Here is a 19898-nt window from a genome sequence, read left to right as displayed (position 1 = left end):
TTACATATAGGAATATGACTTTCAAAAGCGATTGCGTGGTGAAAACTTAATTTGGAGAAGCCGACCATTGGATGAGTGGATTACATTTTTTTGATTCCCAATTTTGATTATATGGATTGCACAAAATCCTTATATGCATACTAATGTGATCTAACTTGTTTAGTAGTTATATCGAGAAGTAAACCTTCCATGAGCAACAAGGTGGACTGGTGGAGTAAATAGAAATGATCAAAATCGACCGTTAGATGTTACCATGATAAGAAGAAATGGTTATGGTCAAAATTTCAGCCATTTTCTTCATCGTTTGGGTCTCGATCTACTAGGTCAACTCTAAACCATAAATACTACATAAAATTAATATGCTCATAACCAGTCATTCGCAATTTCTTTTTTCGATCTGTCAGCTCTCACACTCTCGTAGGTATGAGATATATCAACCAGTGTAAAACTTTTCGGGAAGTTTATCTCTTCGTGGTATAGCTCCCCTTAGGGATGTATAAGTGTATAAAGAGTTGATCGCTTTGTTTGATATCGAAATGACGGTGGATCGGATTAATTTTTTTACTTAGTACCTACTGATACGCTATAAATAGATAGGTAATGTCACATTTATCGATTCCTAGTTTTGATTTTTTGGATCGCACAAAATCCTTATATGACTTCTAATGTGGTCTAACTTGTTTATTATGTGTATAAAAATATAAACCTTTCACAAGAAACAAGGTAGAGGAAATAGAATTTATTAAAATAGACCGTTAAATTTTATCATGATAAGAAGAAAAGGATATGGTCAAAATTTCAGCTATTTTTATCATCGTTTGGGTCTCGATCTACTAGGTCAACTTTAAACCAGAAATACCACATAAAACTAATATGCTTATAACCGGTCATTCGCAATTTTTTTTTCTTCAATCTACCAGCTCTCACACTCTCGTGGGCATGAAATATATCAACCAATGTAAAACTTTCGAGAAATTTATCTTCTCGTGGTATGCCTCCCCTTATGGAAGTGTAAGTGTGTAAAGAGTTGACTGCTTTGTTTGATGTCAAAATGACAGTGGATCGGGTTACTTTTTTTACATAATACCTATTGATATGCTATAAATAGATGAGTAATGTCACATTTATCGATTTTCTAGTTTAGATTTTTTGGATCGCACAAAATCCTTATATATGCCTACTAATGTGGTCTAACATGTTTATTATGTGTATAAAAATATAAACCTTTCACAAGCAACAAGGTGGAGGAAATCAACTTTATTAAAATCGACCGTCTGATTTTATCATGATAAGAAGAAATGTGTATCGTCAAAATTTCAGCTATTTTCGTTATCGTTTGGATCTCGATTTACTAGGTCTACCCTAAACCATAAATACCACATAAAACTAATATGCCCATAACCAGTTATTCACAATTTTTTTATTTTTTTTATCTATCAGCTCTCACACTCTTCTGGGTTTGAGCTATATCAATTAATGTAAAAATTTTGGAAAGTTTATCACCTCGTGGTATTGTTTCCCTTAGGGAAGTATAAGTGTTTAAAGGGTTGATGGTTTTGTTTGATGCCGAAATAACGGCGGATCAGGTTAATTTTGTACACAGGACGTACTAATACATTATAAATAGATGGATAATGTCAAATTTATTAATTTCATTTTTTAAGAATGAAATTGAAAATCGATAAATTTAACAAAAAGTTTATTACTACTAGGAAAAATTTAAGGTGGAATACATGAGTAAGGTAATATCAAATATTACTACTGTCAAATAATGCGTACATATCACTACTCGAAAAAAAAAAAAGGAATTAAAGAGGAATTATTAGAAATTGAGTATATGGTCTCGGTGATTGTTTAGAGATCTCGGAAATATTTTCTAAATTTTTCTTGATGTAAAATCTCCATTTTATAGGTTCGATAATAAAAGACGTGACGTGACGAATCCGTGAGAATTTTCTGAAAATTTTTCGGAACTTGAGCTATTTATTACAATTTTCAAAAATTATATAAAAATATTTAAAGAAAAGGAAATTAACACGGTGCAATCTGAGCCGTCTATAAACTCACCGCTTGACATGAGCCGTTGACCAAAATATAATTCTTGGCTGTATATACCCAATTCAGAAAATTCTCACGGATTCGTCACTTCGCGTCTTTTATTATCGAACCTATAAAATGGAGATTTTACATCAAGAAAAATTTAGAAAATATTTCCGAGATCTCTAAACAATCACCGAGACCATATACTCAATTTCTAATAATTCCTCTTTAATTCCTTAATTTTTTTTTCGAGTAGTGATATGTACCCATGTATTCGACATTACATTAGTAGTAATATTTGATATTACCTTACTCATGTATTCCACTTTAACTCCTTAAATTTTTCCTTGTAGTGATAAACTTTTTGTTAAATTTATCGATTTTCAATTTTATTCTAAAAAAATGAAATTAATAAATTTGACATTATCTATCTATTTATAATGTATTAGTAGGTACTGTGTACAAAATTAACCCGATCCGCCGTTATCTCAGCATCAAACAAAACCATCAACCCTTTAAACACTTATACTTCCCTAAGGGGAGCAATACCACGAGGAGATAAACTTTCCAAAATTTATAGTAGGTGGGCCATCATTCGCTACCAATGACCCATTAATTCTTGGATACAAAGAAAGTACTGCTACCATATTTTCTTTGTTATCTTCGAAAGATTGCAGAAGTATGATGGCCTGATTTGAAGTTCTTAGAAGGCTGAAGCCACTAAGTAGGCATTCAAATATATTTATATATATGTAGGCAAAAGCCACAAGTTGGCTCTGAACCTCTGGAACTTCCAAAACAACCCAAAGCTACGCAGCACCCGTATTCCCTTCTGTGCGAACCAATGCATACTGCCATTGCAATTGGCATTCATCACTTGTGCCACCTGTTGGCGTCCAGATTATGTTTGTCTTGTACCCAATTCGTTGACCTGTGGCAACATCCCAGAGTGAATTTGCGAAGCAATAGTCAAGGAACACTACTCTTGGCGAAATGATTTTTGTCTGCCACTGCTCTATCTTCAAACTCTGTGAAATTTCATCATCACGAGAATGCTAGTGTGTTCTGTTGAGGATTGTAATCCTCCTCTGTAACCTACAGGTCTGCCCCCCCCAAGTCTACACACGTCATCTTTACAGAATGTTTCTCTCAGGCATTCCATCAAACACCTTGTATGCATATTTCATGGTTGCAGACTTGTGATGAAAGTCCAACAGAAAAGCCCACAGAAGATCAATTACTCAGGAAAAAGCACAACCAATCACTGGGTCATGGGGATTGAGCTTGATTCTTCGCAGCGGCAGTGGGAGATTACTCCGGATTAGGTATGCCTTCTCCTCCTGCAGTTCAGTTTCGCTCTCTAAATCAAACACGATCTGTTTCTTGTTTGGCTACTTCTTGATTCCGGCGATGAGGCAGTGTAGTCGACGCCCTCGACGATGAAGGCCTTGCGGCCGGCGTAGCGACTGTGGAGGAGGATCACCGCATTGGTTGGGCTCAGACACTTCACCATGCAGGTAGCCTCTCTCTTGGGTTCTTTCGAAGCTCGCGCTTGGATTCGCCCAAAACTTCGTGACCTCTTCGTAAACAAGGAAGAAAAAACAGAGACACGATTTAATCGTGTGTTTCATTTACCCATCCATTGGTTTTTTACCGCATTGATTGAAGAGTTTTTTGGCCAACTATCTCCGTCTATTAACTAACGACTTATCCAATGGCCTACATTGGCTAGTCGCGTAAGGAGGCCAGATCTCTTGACAGCACATGGGGTGACCACCCACCTGGGTGGGTGGAAGAATTTTCGCTTTTATATATGTATAATTGTTATCTTTTCCCCTCATCCTGGCCTGGTTTTCTTTAGTAGCTTTTCTCAGCCTCCTTTTGGGGTTTTTAGTGAAGTATACATCCGACCAAACAAGGAAGAATTATATCCGACTGCTCCTGTGTTTTGCCCTTGTATTATTGTATCAAGCTAATTTCTTGCATGAAAATTCAATAAATAGATTTCGTGGCTAGAGAGGTCCATTAACAAGTGAAGGGAAACAATCTTATCCTTTAATTCCTTCACTAACCAGAGGAAAGAAAAAGAATTTCAGACATTCTGCTCAGGTTTTCACTAGAACAAAATAATGTGAAGTGACTGAAGTCAACACAAGATCTGATGTCTCACCAATAGAGAGATAAGCTCGTTATGTATTGGCATATTCTCTTTGCCTTTTCTTTTTGCTGGGCTACCCTGTTCCTAGAATATTGCAATTACTTGAGGTGTAAAAATGCTATTGGCCTAAGACTACTAGTGCCACGCCTGCTCGGGTTTATCTCCCTTATATCTGCACTTTCCTTCTTCTAGTGCTTTGAAGCTCTGAACACTGGTGGAAGTCTTACAATTTATATCATACCTTGGTGCACAGGGGTGTTCAGAGGGACGACTGTAGCAAATTTGTACACAGGTTTCATAGCTAATGTTGGACTTGGTTGATTGTATTCATGAATATAGATTCCTTGCCAGTGACATAGCGATATGAGCTGGTTTCTCATGGCAATGATCGATGCAAGAACATGCAGGACAATCGATAACTTTTTCTTTGCATGCAGATTGCAGCCAATATCTCAGCAAATGCCAACTTGAGAGACTTTCGATATTTATGGCAGTTACTAATATGCAAAGCTTCGTTTATGTTGCGAACATATATGATTTGTGAGGCTTGCATATAATTATCTAAATATGTAAGCACATTGGACTATCCCTATTCAACATATGAATTTCTCAAAGCCACGAGGAAATCAGAAAGGATGCAAAGCACTAGGAGAGTATGTCTCCTACTTGCTCGAAGACTTAAAGAAAATCAAAGGTGTCTGCAAGATCGGATCATCAAGAGGAAATCAAGAAGGATCACTCTCACTGATCTTGAGTATAAGTGGTATTCATGTCATATCATCAGGGGCGGAACCAAATAGAAGGCTATATGGGCTCAAGCCTAGACAATATTTTGGGCTAAAAACCTCTAAGTATATATAGATATATATCTACCTTCAGCGGCCCATACCAGCCAGAGAAAAAAAAAAAAAAAACAACAGTCTCCCTCACCTCCTCGAACTCTCAGCCTCGCCTAGTAGCCTCTTGGACGCATAGCGGCGCAACAGCCAGCAGGTCGATGAGATGCAGCCAGTTCTTCTCTTCGTGATATTGAGTCGAGTTCTTCTTCCTGTACTGATTTTCATTGCAGACTTGCAGTCATCTTCTCCCGCTTTCCCCATCCAAGCTTGCTTTGTTTTCTGAGTTGCTCCAAAACGGAAGGTCTTTCTTTTCTTTTTAGCTAAGTCTCTTGATTGGTTTAATGGGTTTGTTGATGGAATTAGTGTTCCTGATCAATTCTCTCTTCATTGGTTTAATGGGTTTGTTGATTGAAATAGTGTTTCTGATCAATTCTCTCTTCATTGGTTTAATGGGTTAAATGGGTTTGTTGTTGATTTCTTTTCTTTGCTGATCAATTCTTTTCTTTGGTTTAAGGTATGGTTATCTTTTCTTCTATTCTGCATTGTGATTCGTCCTTCCTTTTTCTTATTCAATGGCATGCCTTCTTTTTCTCTACTCTAGTAATCAATAAAATGGTCAATCTTTCTCTGGAAATATGAGAATAAGGTAAATGTTTGAATGATGTAAGTATGTTCGTTTTGAGAAATTTGGTATCAAGATGGTCAGTTGGGGTCTTATTCCAAGTTTACCATACAACTTTGAGTTCAGTAATGCACTGTATCCATTACTTACTACTTCACATTGTCTTTTGAAAAAGGAAATCTGCAGAAAAAGTTGATGCAGCTGGATTTTTCGTGGTGGTTCCCGATTTCTTTTATGGCGACCCTGTGAATCCTGATAATCCTCAATTCGACCGAGAGTCCTGGTTTAAAGCTCATAGCAAGGTTCATGACTTTTCTTGAAAGGAGTATATATGTACAATCTTTGGAATTGGTAAGTAGGAACTAGAATCAAGATGAATTAGGAGGGGAAACATAAATTTTCCTAGATTTTGAAGGCCAATACAATTATGTACTGATTGTCTGCAAGTGAAGCAAGAGTAGAACAATCGGGGGTAAAAACCTATTGAAAGATTCTCAATTTGGACCGAACAATCAAACATGATTTCACCTAAAAAAAAAAAATATTAGTGTACTTCTAATTAGCCTAGACAAGTCTCAGATCCTGGTTCCGCCACTGCATATCATGCCTAGATGATTTTTATTGATATGCATGTCGAATAAATTGATTTGGTATATTTTGCATGCATAACAGATAAATAGGAAGTATTGACTTCAGTCTTGATATCTTTCCATATTTATCTTATTTGATGATTAAAGAAAAGATTTGATTGAGGGGGAGTTTTCCTCCCTTATAAAAGGTTTCGAAACTGATGCTAGTAGTTAGAGTTTTTCATGCATAAAATTGTTCACTCTTGAACCATTAGGTTTTGTTAAAATCATTTTCTGAAAACTCTCATTCCTTGTTCCATGTTTCTCTTGCATATTCTATCACGTTCATAATTCATTCTCAAAGATCAGTGAGACGTTGAGAGCAAGGAAGATCAGTTGATTGACTAGTGTTGATAGATTGATAATCAAGCAAAAGTTAGATCAGTTATAAATCAAGTTAGCATTTGTTGCTAAGTGAATGTGTTTGTTATGAACAACACAACTTGTATATTGTAAACTTATTTGATTCATATTGGATTGATTTTTCGTGTTGGCTACGTTAAAAGCCACGCAGTGAAGCTTCCTCAGTGGAGAGGTTTACACTGCATTAGCAATTTCTGTGTCCTTCTTAATATAGTGATTTAATAGATAAGTTGTTCTATTGATTATAGCACAATATTGTTCTGTTTGGTGTTTTCATTTGGCATCAGAGCGGGTTCTAGAATATTCTAGTAGATCGCAGGGACGATGGAACAATATCGAGATAGGGCTGCTGGTGGATCTGTTAATAGTCCTCCATGGTTTGATGGAGGATGTGAAAAGTACACACAATGGAAGATATACATGAAATCATACTTGTATGCACAAGATGAACATGTATGGAACATTGTGGAAAATGGCTGGAAGACACCAATAATTCCAGCTAAAGGTGAGGGCTCATCAGTCTCTATTCCTAAGCCACGGAAGGACTGGATTGACGTAGAGGTACGTGATCTTCAAGCTGACTTCAAAGCAAAAAATAGCATTTTCACTGCTCTCTCTGAACGTGAAAAGCTGAGGATTAGTCACTGTGACACTGCAAAACAAGCTTGGGATCTGCTGCAGACTACATATGAAGGAAACAAAAAGGTATGTGCACAAAAACTACAAGGTCTAATCTATGAATATGAAACTATGACCATGGGAAATGATGAAACTGTAGATGACTTCCATGGTAGAATTCTAAAGATTACAGGTCAATGTCGTAGTCTAGGTGCCCTTTTTGATGAAGATAAGGTTGTCAAGAAAATTCTTAAAGCCTTACCAGAAAAGTTTCACTCTAAAGTCACTAGTATTGAGGATTCTTTTGACATTGATGAATACCCTTTGGATGAACTCATTGGAAATCTAAAAACTTATGAACTAAGACTAAAACCTGAAAAGAAATCCAAAGGTGTGGCATTCAAGGCTGTGAAAGGGAAAGAAGAGGAAGATGAACCACTTGATCTTGCTCTTCTGACCAAAGAGTTCAATAAATTCCTTAGAAATAAGTCCTCCTCTCAAAATTTCAATGCTCCCAAGAAAAATTTTGTTAATAATGATAACAACGTTAAAGGGAATTTTAGAGCAAATAAATCTGGAAAAATAAAATGCTATGAATGTGGTGGCTATGGCCATATTTCTACTGATTGTGGTAACAGGAAGCATGGAAATAGCAACAATAAATCCCTCCTCTCGACATGGAGTGATGATGAACATCAAGAGGTCGAAAATGTTGCCTTCGTGTCGTCTCTTTCACTTGAATCTGAAAGTGATGAAGAATTCTCAGATGACGAGACTAATGTCCGCTGCAAACAACTCTATAAAGCGTCAAAAGCCACATTAATCAAAAATACAGGTTTGGAAGATGAAATTGTGATGCTGAAGGCTAAGAATGAGAAGTTGGAGCTTATGTGGAGAACTTCTCAAAACACTTGGGAACAATAAAGAAACAAACTCACAGAAGAGCTGCAGAACTCACAAAGTGACAAAAGTCCCCAGACCTGGAAGATACAATGTGCTGAACTGAAAAACAAAATCAAGATTCTTGAGCTTGAGGTAAAAGGACAACATGCTCTAAACTTAAATCTGCTAACTGAAAATGAATCATTGCAGGAAGAGCTGAAGTCCACTCAAGAGAAGTTCACAAAGTTTGAGATAAGCTCTGCAACAGCATCTAGGTTGTTCAGCTCCGGAAAAGCCCACCATGATACATTCGGACTTGGATATTCTGGAGAAAGCTCCAAAGGTACACATTTTGTGAGAGAGTCCAATCCAGAAGTGGAGAAAAGTGATCCAATCACCCAGGTCATCAAGGACACTATCACAAGGGTTGACAAGGAACCAAAACCTTCTCAGTATGTCACTCAGGTAAGGATGAATCAGAGGTTTCCAACTGATCATAACAGGTACTCAACGCTTAAGTCTTTTATTCCCACATGTCATTACTGTGGTAAACTGGGACATATCAGACCGAGATGTAATGAGAGACATAAATCAATTCCATCTGGTGAGGAAAAGCTATCTGTAAAATCTTTGCATTGTGAACTTAAAGAGCAGAAAGAGCTTATCAACAAATTGGCTAACCTGATTACTAAAGCAAACATGCAAAATAGAGATAAACCTGTCTGGATTAGAAAGGATTTGAATAATCATCGTTCTAATCACTCTGATTCTACTGACTCTATTAATGATATCTGCCTCATGGCAAGTGTAAGTACAGATAATCCTCCAACATATATTGAGGCTACCTGCCTGGTAGCACTCACTGCATTGGCAGACAAGCGAAAGGATTTCTGGTATGTGGACAGTGGTTGCTCCAGACACATGACTGGAGATAAAGCTTGGTTCACCTCATTCGAAGATGAAAGCACTACTGGTTCAGTTACCTTTGGTGATGGAAGAAAAGCCAAAATTCTTGCACGAGGAACAGTCAATACTCCTAGAATTCCTAATCTAAAAAATGTTTTGTATGTTGAGGGTTTAACTGCCAATCTAATAAGTGTCAGTCACTTGGCTGATGATTATGAGGATGTTTGGTTCAACAAGCAAAGATGTGTGATTCTTGATAAAAAGGAGAAAATATTATGAGAGGTAAGAGATCTTCAGATAATTGTTATCACATTCAATCTAATGAACCTCTAAATGTACAGGATTGCCTGTCTGTGAGATCTGCCGAAGAAACCTTCAAAATATGGCACAGAAGATTGAGACACGTAAACTATCAGGATCTACTCAAATTATCCACCAAGCAGTGTGTCAGAGGTCTACCAGCACTAAGTGGTAAGACCAACAAGATATGTGGAGGATGCAAAACCAGAAAGCAAGCCAGATCTCCTCATAAAACAATAAACTCTGCCACTACCACAAGAGTATTGGAACTGCTGCATATGGATCTTATAGGACCAGCTCAAACAGAAAGCATTGGAGGTAATACATACTTGTGATAGTTGATGACTTCTCCAGGTACACTTGGGTTAATTTCCTAAAAGACAAAGCTGAAACTTTCGAATCATTCAAGGGTTTAAACCAGAGAATGATAATTGAAAAACAGTCCACAAACATGTGCTTGGTAAGAGTAAGGTCGGATAATGGAACTGAATTTAAAAATGATGCTTTTGCTAACTACTTTCATGAGTTAGGTGTTTCCCATGAGTTTTCAGCCCCGATCACTCCACAGCAAAATGGAATAGTTGAGCGCAAAAATAGAGTGCTGTTAGACATGGCAAGGGTAATGCTGCATTCTGCTGGTCTAAGCTCGAACTTCTGGGCTGAGGCAATCAGTACTGCATGTTACACCATCAATAGAGTCTTTTTGAGACCTGGAACTGACCAAACAGCTTATGAGCTGTGGAAAGGTAAGAAACCAAACATAAGCCACCTTCGTGTGTTCGGAAGCCCTTGCTACATATTGAGAGATCGAGAGCAACTCAGAAAATTTGATGCACGAAGTGATGATGGTATCTTCCTTGGATACTCTATTAATAGTCGGGCATATAGAGTCTATAACAAACGAACTAGGATTGTTATGGAATCTATTAACGTGTCTATTGATGATTACTACACTAGACAGGAGGAAACTTTTACAGAAACATCACCTACTCTCATATCAGAATCAGGAGACACATCAACTACTGATGAACAGGAAGAGAATGCTGACAACATCTTCGAGCCAGCTCCTCAAGTGAAAAGAGGGTTCAAACAAGTCCAAAAAGATCACTCGCGTCAAGATATTCTTGGACAAATCTCAGATGGTCTCAAAACAAGAAGCCAAACTGCTCCACAGGTAAGTGTAGATGAGGTAAGTCGAGGTAATGCTTTACTTTGCTTTATCACAGAAAATCAAATAGCGATGAATGTCATATCTCAGTGTGGGTTTGTTTCCCTAATTGAACCAAAGAATATTAAGGAAGCTCTACTAGATGATGATTGGATTAGTGCTATGCAGGAAGAATTAAATCAATTCACTAGGAATGATGTGTGGTACTTGGTACCAAGACCTAGAAACTGTAATGTAATAGGCACTAAGTGGATTTTCAGAAATAAAAGTGAATTTGAAATGAGCATGTGTGGTGAGCTAACCTTTTTCCTTGGACTGCAAGTGAAGCAACTTGATGCAGGTATCTTTCTCTCTCAAACCAAATATGCTGAGAATCTCATCAAGAAATTTGGTCTTGAATCCAAGAAAGTGGTCAACAATCCCATGAGCACCACTACAAAGTTGAGCGAGGATCCAAATGGAAAATCAATCGACTCCACTCTCTATAGAAGCATGATTGGAAGCTTACTGTATCTAACTGCCAGTAGACCTGATATTTCATACAGTGTGGGAGTGTGTGCTCGATTTCAAGCAAATCCCAAAGAATCACACTTGGAAGCTGTCAAAAGAATCATCTGATATATCTCAGGTACAATTAACTGTGACATTTTCTATACCTTTGACACTAACGTAGAAATTGCAGGGTATTCTGATGCTGACTGGGGTGGAAACTTAAAGGATAGAAAAAGCACTTCTGGAGGTTGTTTCTTCGATCATTGGGAACAATCTTGTTGCTTGGCACAGCAAGAAACAAAATTGCATTTCTCTATCTACTGCTGAAGCTGAATATGTCGCTACTGGGAGTTGCTGCACACAAATGCTTTGGATGAAGAAAATGCTTCATGATTATGGCATCTCTCAAGGTAAGTTGTCTATTTTCTGTGACAATACAAGTGCTATCAACATCACAAAAAATCATGTTCAACACTCTCAAACAAAACACATTGATCTTCGCTATCACTTTATTAGGGATTTGGTTGAGCAGAATATACTTGAGTTAAGTTTTGTGCCCACTGAAAGTCAACTTGCTGATTTGTTCACTAAGCCTCTTGACACTGCTAGGTTTGAGATGCTAAGAAATGCATTAGGGATATGTTCTAAGTATTAAGGCACTCTAATGTCTGTCCACTGTTGAGAGAGAACATTGTGATCTTAGTGTACCTTGACCACTGTCATTAGTGACTTGTACATATATTCAGTTATGTCCATTGTTGTCATGCCTTATTCTGGACAAAAATTGTGTACTCATGTTTAGTATCTTATTCAGTTAATTCTCATATAAACTTTCACTTATAGCCTATGTGGTGGCATGCTCTTTGTTTACTGTCAAAAGAGATTCGGTGAAGTAGACGAACTGCTTAAAATGCTCAAATGATTCATTCCCTCTTCTCAAAGTAATTAGGTCCTAGTTGTGGTGAACTTTCTAGGATTTGTAAGAAACGAGAATGGATAATTGTATCCCATCTCTCCAAGTAATGAGGCCTTAGTTGTGGTGAACTTTTGAAGGTTTGCAAGAAACGAGCTGGTGAGTGATCTTTGCACGTAAAATAAAATAATGCAGACAACTACTCGAGACTCTCTCCATGGAGCATCCTTGTTATGTTTAGTACCCTAAGAACATCTGTTCTGGGAGTTGCTGAGAAGAGTCTTGTTACATGAGTTCTAATTGTCACTAAATAAAAGAGGTCTATGACTCAAATAAAATACATGCTTGGGAACAATGTTTCCTACTCCTTCTAAGGAGATATCATGAGCTTAGTTCACATGTTTAGTTCTCTTCCTTCACTCCTTCTCTCTGTCACTAAACTTGTTTCTAAGCCCCACATACTGGTTATACTCACTTTTATCACAGGTTTACCCCTTAAGGTCTGAATATGAGTACCAATTCATTTTGTTGATAGAATACATCATGCTTCGTGCTCTGAACTATGTTCCTTTCACTAAGTGATTTGTGCTCTCTGTGCTTAAACTATGCTATATTTTCTCTTTTCATTATGACAAATGCATTAATTGCTTGAATACTCTGCTGAAGAATATATTGTGTGATATAATTGTTGATTATGGATATTGGTTTGCCTCTTCGTTTCCTTCCTTTATTGCCATCTGGCTGCACTAAATTTCTTTACTGATTAAGCCTAAGTTGAGGAGGAGACGCTACTTGCATGCGTGTATCTCGGTAACATATCTTGTCATAATTGCTCTTCTTGGAAACGATTTCTCCAACCGATATGTCTCTTGATTTTCTCTCACCATACTGATTTGCTCTATATATACCCTATGATCTCTCTTTCGGACTTCACTTTGGCTTGTCTAAGTTTCTAGGGTTTTCCAAATACTGTGTCTCTCACCATGGTTTGCACCAAGCAAACTACTCGACTTGGTGGACATCGCCGTCTGCCTCCTCCAGAGGAAGGCCATCAGGCCGCTGCCAGAGCCGGCATTCTCCATCCCGGTATGCACCGTGCACGCAGTCGGAGCCCTCCTCTTCGCCCATCTTCTTCTGGTGTATCTTCTGCTGTTCCTCCTCCTCCTGTTTCTCTGGATAGTCTCCGTAACCAGATCCTGGTGGCTGACTGGCGAATTGCATGCCTCACTACTGACATGGACGACATGCATTCCCTTCTGGTTCGTACTCATCATGCCCTGACCACCCTCACACAGGACATCCGGAACTTGCCGCGCCACCCTCCCTGGTTTGACGCTCCCGGTCCATCCAACGTAGTACAGGAGGTTGTCGCACCAGAGGAGAGCTCGACTTCAATGGACAGCGAGGAGTTTCAGGACCATGTCACCAAGCTTATGGAGGAGTTCGTCGGGCCTTCCCATTCAAAGGGGGAGAAGTAAAAGAATTTTCATCTTTTGTTTTATTTATTTCTGCTTCTGCATTTTTATTTTTGATGGACAAAAGTTATTTTCTTTAGGAGTTGTAAGTGCATAAGCACATATATTTTTGGGATGCTTTTTATTATTATTATTATTAAGTATTTTTATCTTGGCAACTTGGATCGGAAAAGGATGGAAACTGATTCCTATATCCAAGTAGCAACTTTTGGTTAGTGATTAGTGTCTATCTATGAAAACTAACATGCAGAGTAAAAAGATGGAAAATTCATGTGTTGAATGGGAATGCCCAAAGGGGGAGATTGTAAGCACATTGGACTATCCCTATTCAACACATGAATTTCCCAAAGCCACAAGGAAATCAGAAAGGATGCAAAGCACTAGGAGAGTATGTCTCCTACTTGCTCGAAGACTTAAAGAAAATCAAAGGTGTCTGCAAGATCGGATCATCAAGAGGAAATCGGATCATCAAGAGGAAATCAAGGAGGATCACTCTCACTGATCTTGAGTATAAGTGGTATTCATGTCATATCATGCCTAGATGATTTTTATTGATATGCATGTCGAATAAATTGATTTGGTATATTTTGCATTAAAGACTTTTTGCATGCATAACAGATAAATAGGAAGTATTGACTTCAGTCTTGATATCTTTCCATATTTATCTTATTTGATGATTAAAGAAAAGATTTGATTGAGGGGGAGTTTTCCTCCCTTATAAAAGGTTTTGAAACTGATGCTAGTAGTTAGAGTTTTTCATGCATAAAATTGTTCACTCTTGAACCATTAGGTTTTGTTAAAATCATTTTCTGAAAACTCTCATTCCTTGTTCCATGTTTCTCTTGCATATTCTATCACGTTCATAATTCATTCTCAAAGATCAGTGAGACGTTGAGAGCAAGGAAGATCAGTTGATTGACTAGTGTTGATAGATTGATAATCAAGCAAAAGTTAGATCAGTTATAAATCAAGTTAGCATTTGTTGCTAAGTGAATGTGTTTGTTATGAACAACACAACTTGTATACTGTAAACTCATTTGATTCATATTGGATTGATTTTTCGTGTTAGCTACGTTAAAAGCCACGCAGTGAAGTTTCCTCAGTGGAGAGGTTTACACTGCGTTTGCAATTTCTGTGTCCTTCTTAATATAGTGATTTAATAGATAAGTTGTTCTATTGATTATAGCACAATATTGTTCTGTTTGGTGTTTTCAAAATACTAATGGTTCCCAAGATTAAGGGCTGTGGAATGGTTTCCAAGATTAAACTAGTTTCCCGTACGTATTAATTTCTAGGCATGGAATGGTTTCTATGGAGAATTGTGTGAACATATTGTTGTTATTGCATTGGATTCTTCTGTTATTGTGAAGTAAATCATGAACACATTGAAAAGCTTTATATGAAAAACAGAGAAAAATAGAGAGAGAACTAATTAATTAATTTGATTCAATCGGAAAAAGAGAAGGGTACAGATGCTTAAAGTCTTATACTATGAGCTAGGTGCATGCGCAGATTATTAGCGACACGCGTCAACAGCTGTAGGCCATTTTTGTAACTAACCCCTAATTAAGCAACTAATTAATCAGGTAAGTCTCTCTAAAAAAAATTAATCAGGTAGTCTAACTAATTGATTCTGTTTTAAGAAACTAATTAATTAACAACCCTAACTGGTAATAATATGATCTGAAATATTAATAATGCCGACTTAGACGAAGCTGTAGGCCATTTTTGTAACTAAGAGCAACTCCAACAGTTTCCCTATATTTTGATTTTTCTCTATTTTAGGGAAAAATGAGCATTTTTTACTCCAACAGATTTCATATAACTATCCACAAAAAATGGGGATAGTGAGGAAAGAGAAAACAAAATTCCCTAAATTTACAGCAATTTCTAAAATTTTAAGAAAGAATTATGGAGATTTTAGAGATTGTTGTAAAATAGGGAATATAATATGTTGGAGTTGGAGAAGAAAAAGAGGCTAAAGTTTTGACTTTTGCTTCTCTATAATACAGAAATTTCAGGGAAGTTGTTGGAGTTGCTCTAATTAATCAGGTAGTCTAACTAATTGATTCTGTTTTAAGAAACTAATTAATTAACGACCCTAACTGGTAATAATATGATCTGAAATCTATACTATTATTAAGAGAAGAGGCTTTGTTAGCCAAAATCAAAAATTTTGACAGAAATGACCTTAAGAGATTAAAATACTTTGAGAATTAATTAAATCACAAGGGTCATTACGACAATTACAAATTATATTTTTATTAATAAAAATAAACAAAATAAATCCCACAACGTACCCACTTTTCTCTCCCACTAACTTCTCTCTGCAATAACTGTTTTCTTCCATTATCTTTTCTTTTTTATTTTCTAAAAAAAAAAAAAAAAATTACTTGCACATGCAGAGCATGTGTGGAGGAAGGCTAGTATTAATAATGCCGACACACATCGTCTAACAGCTGTAGGCCATTTTTGTAACTAACCCCTAATTAAGCAACTAATTAATCAGGTAGTCTAACTACTTGATTCTGTTTTAAGAAACTAATTAATTAACGACCCTAACTGGTAATAATATGATCTGAAATATTAATAATGCCGACACACATCGTCTAACAGCTGTAGGCCAGGCCATTTTTCTAACTAACCCCTAATTAAGCAACTAATTAATCAGGTAGTCTAACTAATTGATTCTGTTTTAAGAAACTAATTAATTAACGACCCTAACTGGTAATAATATGATCTGAAATATTAATAATGCCGACACACATCGCACTCCCCGGCTCACAATCATACATTCATACATCTGATGTAGTCAGCTAGTCCCAATAAGGCAATGACTCATCCCCCATCAATTGTCATGATCTAGATATAAAAATCAATTGAAATTTTCTGTATATATACCAGAATTCGTAGGCTGGGACACACTTTCTGCAATCATGTACGTGAGCGAATCATGCATTTATTTTTAATTCATATTTGACTCTCATCTCTACTAACCAAAGTAGATGAGAAATACCTCTAAGCATATAAATCCTTGCACAATCTTGAATCTTGATAACTTGCATTTGCAGGTTTCTATAGTTCCCATGGAGTTTCTGCTTCCATCTTCCATTTGTGATCCAACTACCATTTTAGCATTTGTGCTTTTACTTTTCTCTTTCGTATGGATAACAAAATACTTGCAGAAAAACACAGCCAAGAATAGAGGACCCCCAGAAGCCGCCGGTGCATGGCCAATACTCGGCCACCTTCCCCTCTTAGGAGGACCTCAACCGCCCCACGTAATCCTAGGGAACATGGCTGACAAGTACGGACCGGTCTTCACTATCAAGCTTGGGGTGCACCGAGCTCTTATTGTAAGCAGTTGGGATGTGGCTAAAGAGTGTCTCACCACTAATGATAAAGCTTTTGCCAACCGCCCGAAAGCTTTATGCCCAGAGATTATGGGGTACGACTATGCCATGTTCGGTTTTAGCCCTTACGGACCTTACTGGCGCCAGGTGCGAAAGATAGCCACGCTGCACATCCTCTCCAACCACAAGTTGGAGTTGCTCAAGCACGTCCTTGAATCGGAGGTGAAGGTGTCTACCAAACATATATTTGATATGTGGGAGCGAAACAAAGGTGTCTCAAATAAGGTGCTGGTGGACATGAAGAGGTGGTTTGGAGACTTAACTTTAAATGTCATGTTCAGGATGGTTGTTGGAAAGCGATTTTTTGTGGCTAACTCAGCGCAAGAGAATGAAGAGAATGAGAGATATCGAAAGGCGTTGAGGGAATTTTCTAGATTGGGTGGTGAATTTGTAATCTCAGATGCAGTTCCATATCTTAGGTTGTTGGACTTGGGAGGTTATGAGAAAGCCATGAAGAAGACGGCTAAAGAACTGGATGGTGCGCTTCAAAAATGGTTAGAAGAGCATCAGCACAAGAGACGTACTAATTATCTGCAACATGATTGTGAGCATGATTTCATGGATATGATGCTTACTGTCCTTGATGATGATAGTACAGAAGAGTTTGCTGGTTCAATTACTGCGGATACAATTATCAAAGCCACATGCCTGGTATTTTACACTTCCTTTCTCTTCAGATTTAATTATATGATGAACTTCAACTTTCTGTGCATTTTCTCCAGTAGTACAAACAGTACTAGAAGCTCCTAGCCTTCTGGTAATTGCTTAGCAAAAACAACTAAAAGAGCTTTATGCGATATATAAACACTTTCCATTGCTATCTGAAAGAGCATTATTCTAAGAACAACTATTGGAAGCACTTCAATCTACCTCAGTGTTCCTTGCATGTTTGAAAATCATGTACATTTCGTATGTCTTTTGTAGGCGGTTCTTCTTGGGGGGACAGATACCACAACAGTGACATTAACTTGGGCTGTTTCTTTATTACTCAACAATCCTGAAGTCCTGAAGAAGGCTCAACTTGAGTTAGACAATCATGTTGGTAGGGAAAGGCAAGTGAATGAATCAGATGTGAAGAACCTAGCCTATCTCCAAGCCATTGTCAAGGAAACCTTGCGGCTATACCCTGCTGGACCTCTCTCAGTACCACATGAATCCAGAGAAGACTGCACAATAGGTAACTATCATGTAAGCTCAGGCACGCGTCTTCTTATCAACCTTTCGAAGATTCATCGCGATCCAAATGTCTGGTTCGACCCTTGTCTATTCCAACCAGAAAGGTTTCTTACAACTCACAAGAATGTTGATGTTAGGGGCCAGAGTTTTGAATTGACACCATTTGGAAGTGGTAGACGAGTATGTCCAGGAATCTCTCTCGCACTTCAAATTACTCAACTTGCACTGGCTCATTTGCTACATGGGTTTGAAATTACAACTTCATCTGATGAACCAGTTGATATGGGTGAGAGTTTGGGAATAGCAAACATGAAGACCACCCCATTGGAGGTCCTTCTCACCCCACGCCTACATCCTAAACTTTATGAAAATGTTGACTAGATGATATGTATGTTCTTGAATGTTTAGAATTCTACTACGTACCATATGTCTCTGTCAAGACTGAAGCGCATGCGCATCATATATTGTAATTTTTAAGTTATCTTAAGGATTTATATGCTGCGATAAAATCTCATAGTTTGTACTTTGTATTATTTGACAATAAATCTTATGAACTTTTAACTTTCAAGACCATAAGTTACCTTACAACTACCTCAAGCTTTGTAAAGCCTTAAAACTAAGATGTACCTGTCTCACACTCTCACCTATTGCTTTGTTTTGAAGATAATCTCATAGAGCAGAATAAATTGGCTTGTCATAAAGTACAGAAAACCATTGAGTTGTTAAGCTGATGTTGATAAAAGTGCAAATCGGTACAAAAGATTGTATTTGAGCTAAGAGGAAACCGGAAGCTTTTTGGGAATGAAAACTTTCATTAAAACAGAAAACAAAGGAAACAAACAGAAGGACTAAGCTCTTAAAGCCTCAAAAAGGAGAGGCCATTAAGGAGGGCCAGGGCACCCATCATACAACAAGATTTCAGAAAGAGAAGAAGGCGGGTGTGAAAGTCAGTTCACAGGGCACTTCCCTCGGCAAGCAAGAGCAGCTAGATGATCTGCTGCACAATTTGCTGATCTGCTGGTCCAAAGCCAGCTGACTTGCCGGGTTTGAGCTAAATACCGGACTTGAGTTATAATGTTAGTAGCCTGCCAATCTGCAGGGGGGGGCATTTGTAGTGAGACTCTTGATGAGAGATTGAGAATCTGAAGCTAATTCCACATGCCGATGAGGGAAGGAGAGTGCAAGACCATGCCTTCATTCATTGCAAAAGCCTCAGCTGCCAACACAGAAGGAGCGGAAAGGGTTTTAACAGACCCAGCAATTACACGACCATGATGGTTACGTACAATTGCGGCAACACCACATGATAATGAGTCAGAATGCCAGGCTACATCAGTATTGATTTTGAGAGCATGTATGGGAGGTGAGGATGGAAGGAGTTGCAAATTGGGGATGGAAGTAGTGGTTGGCTAGTTAGGTGATGGCGGTGGGTGTTGGGATTGACCTGGGAGTAAAGACGGTGCGGCGGAGCATATTGAATGGACAAGAAGGTTTGTTGCATTGAATCTGGGGATCTTAGCACAGTGGAGGTTATGGGCGGGAGTGATGGCCATACGGCGGAGTTGATTGATATGACTTGGTGGTTGAATCGTAGCTGTTGCAATTAAGCAGAGGATCGGAGTTAATTCCGGGAAGTCCACTGTTGGTAGTGGGGGTTTTCACTGTTGGTAGTGGGGATGGTCTCTATTTCTAGAGAGAGACGCTCTCACTTCTAGTGAGATGATTCTAAGCACACTAGTTCATTGCGACTTTGTCATGTCTGTGTAATTGAACAAACTGTTTGGCCAAACCAACCAGATCTAGCATGGTAGATAATCTCCTCTTGATGACGGTGGAAACCGGAAGCTTTAAATTAAACATTGGTTGTGTTGCCCGATACAAATTTGGAGATAAACTAATATTAT

At 38.0% G+C, this 19898-nt stretch overlaps 2 protein-coding genes across 3 annotated transcripts; both read left to right on the top strand.

Moving 5' to 3' along the window:
• Positions 1 to 6975: 6975 nt before the first annotated feature.
• LOC133716772 (uncharacterized) lies at positions 6976 to 9692 on the top strand. The gene is made up of 3 exons (XM_062143430.1): positions 6976 to 8049; positions 8362 to 9303; positions 9399 to 9692. The coding sequence occupies exons 1-3, from the start codon at positions 6976 to 6978 to the stop codon at positions 9690 to 9692; spliced, it is 2310 nt and encodes a 769-aa protein (XP_061999414.1).
• A 6487-nt stretch (positions 9693 to 16179) lies between these two features.
• On the top strand, positions 16180 to 18562 carry LOC133718052 (cytochrome P450 CYP82D47-like). 2 transcript variants are annotated; one of them, XM_062144848.1, is made up of 3 exons: positions 16180 to 16343; positions 16477 to 17469; positions 17743 to 18562. In XM_062144848.1, the coding sequence occupies exons 2-3, from the start codon at positions 16492 to 16494 to the stop codon at positions 18373 to 18375; spliced, it is 1611 nt and encodes a 536-aa protein (XP_062000832.1). In that variant the 5' UTR covers positions 16180 to 16343; positions 16477 to 16491; the 3' UTR covers positions 18376 to 18562. The 2 variants fall into 2 exon arrangements, with proteins under 2 accessions (XP_062000832.1, XP_062000831.1); XM_062144847.1 differs by lacking the exon at positions 16180 to 16343 and having other exon boundaries at positions 16350 to 17469.
• The last annotated feature ends 1336 nt before the right edge of the window (positions 18563 to 19898 follow it).

The sequence above is a fragment of the Rosa rugosa genome, chromosome 6, assembly GCF_958449725.1.
Source record: "Rosa rugosa chromosome 6, drRosRugo1.1, whole genome shotgun sequence".
In the NCBI taxonomy this organism is placed as follows: domain Eukaryota; kingdom Viridiplantae; phylum Streptophyta; class Magnoliopsida; order Rosales; family Rosaceae; genus Rosa; species Rosa rugosa.
The sequence above is the reverse complement of the archived record's forward strand: the minus strand, read 5'-3'. Positions and strand labels throughout refer to the sequence as shown.

What these genes read in the sequence shown, in the direction of transcription:
- LOC133716772 (XM_062143430.1), top strand. Translation starts at nt 6,976, where the DNA reads ATGGAACAATATCGAGATAGGGCTGCTGGTGGATCTGTTAATAGTCCT. An exon ending in TCTCAGATGACGAGACTAAT is followed by an intron (nt 8,050 to 8,361) that starts GTCCGCTGCAAA and finishes GAATCATTGCAG; the next exon opens with GAAGAGCTGAAGTCCACTCA. An exon ending in GGTTCAACAAGCAAAGATGT is followed by an intron (nt 9,304 to 9,398) that starts GTGATTCTTGAT and finishes CTAAATGTACAG; the next exon opens with GATTGCCTGTCTGTGAGATC.
- LOC133718052 (XM_062144847.1), top strand. Translation starts at nt 16,411, where the DNA reads ATGAGAAATACCTCTAAGCATATAAATCCTTGCACAATCTTGAATCTT. An exon ending in TTATCAAAGCCACATGCCTG is followed by an intron (nt 17,470 to 17,742) that starts GTATTTTACACT and finishes TGTCTTTTGTAG; the next exon opens with GCGGTTCTTCTTGGGGGGAC.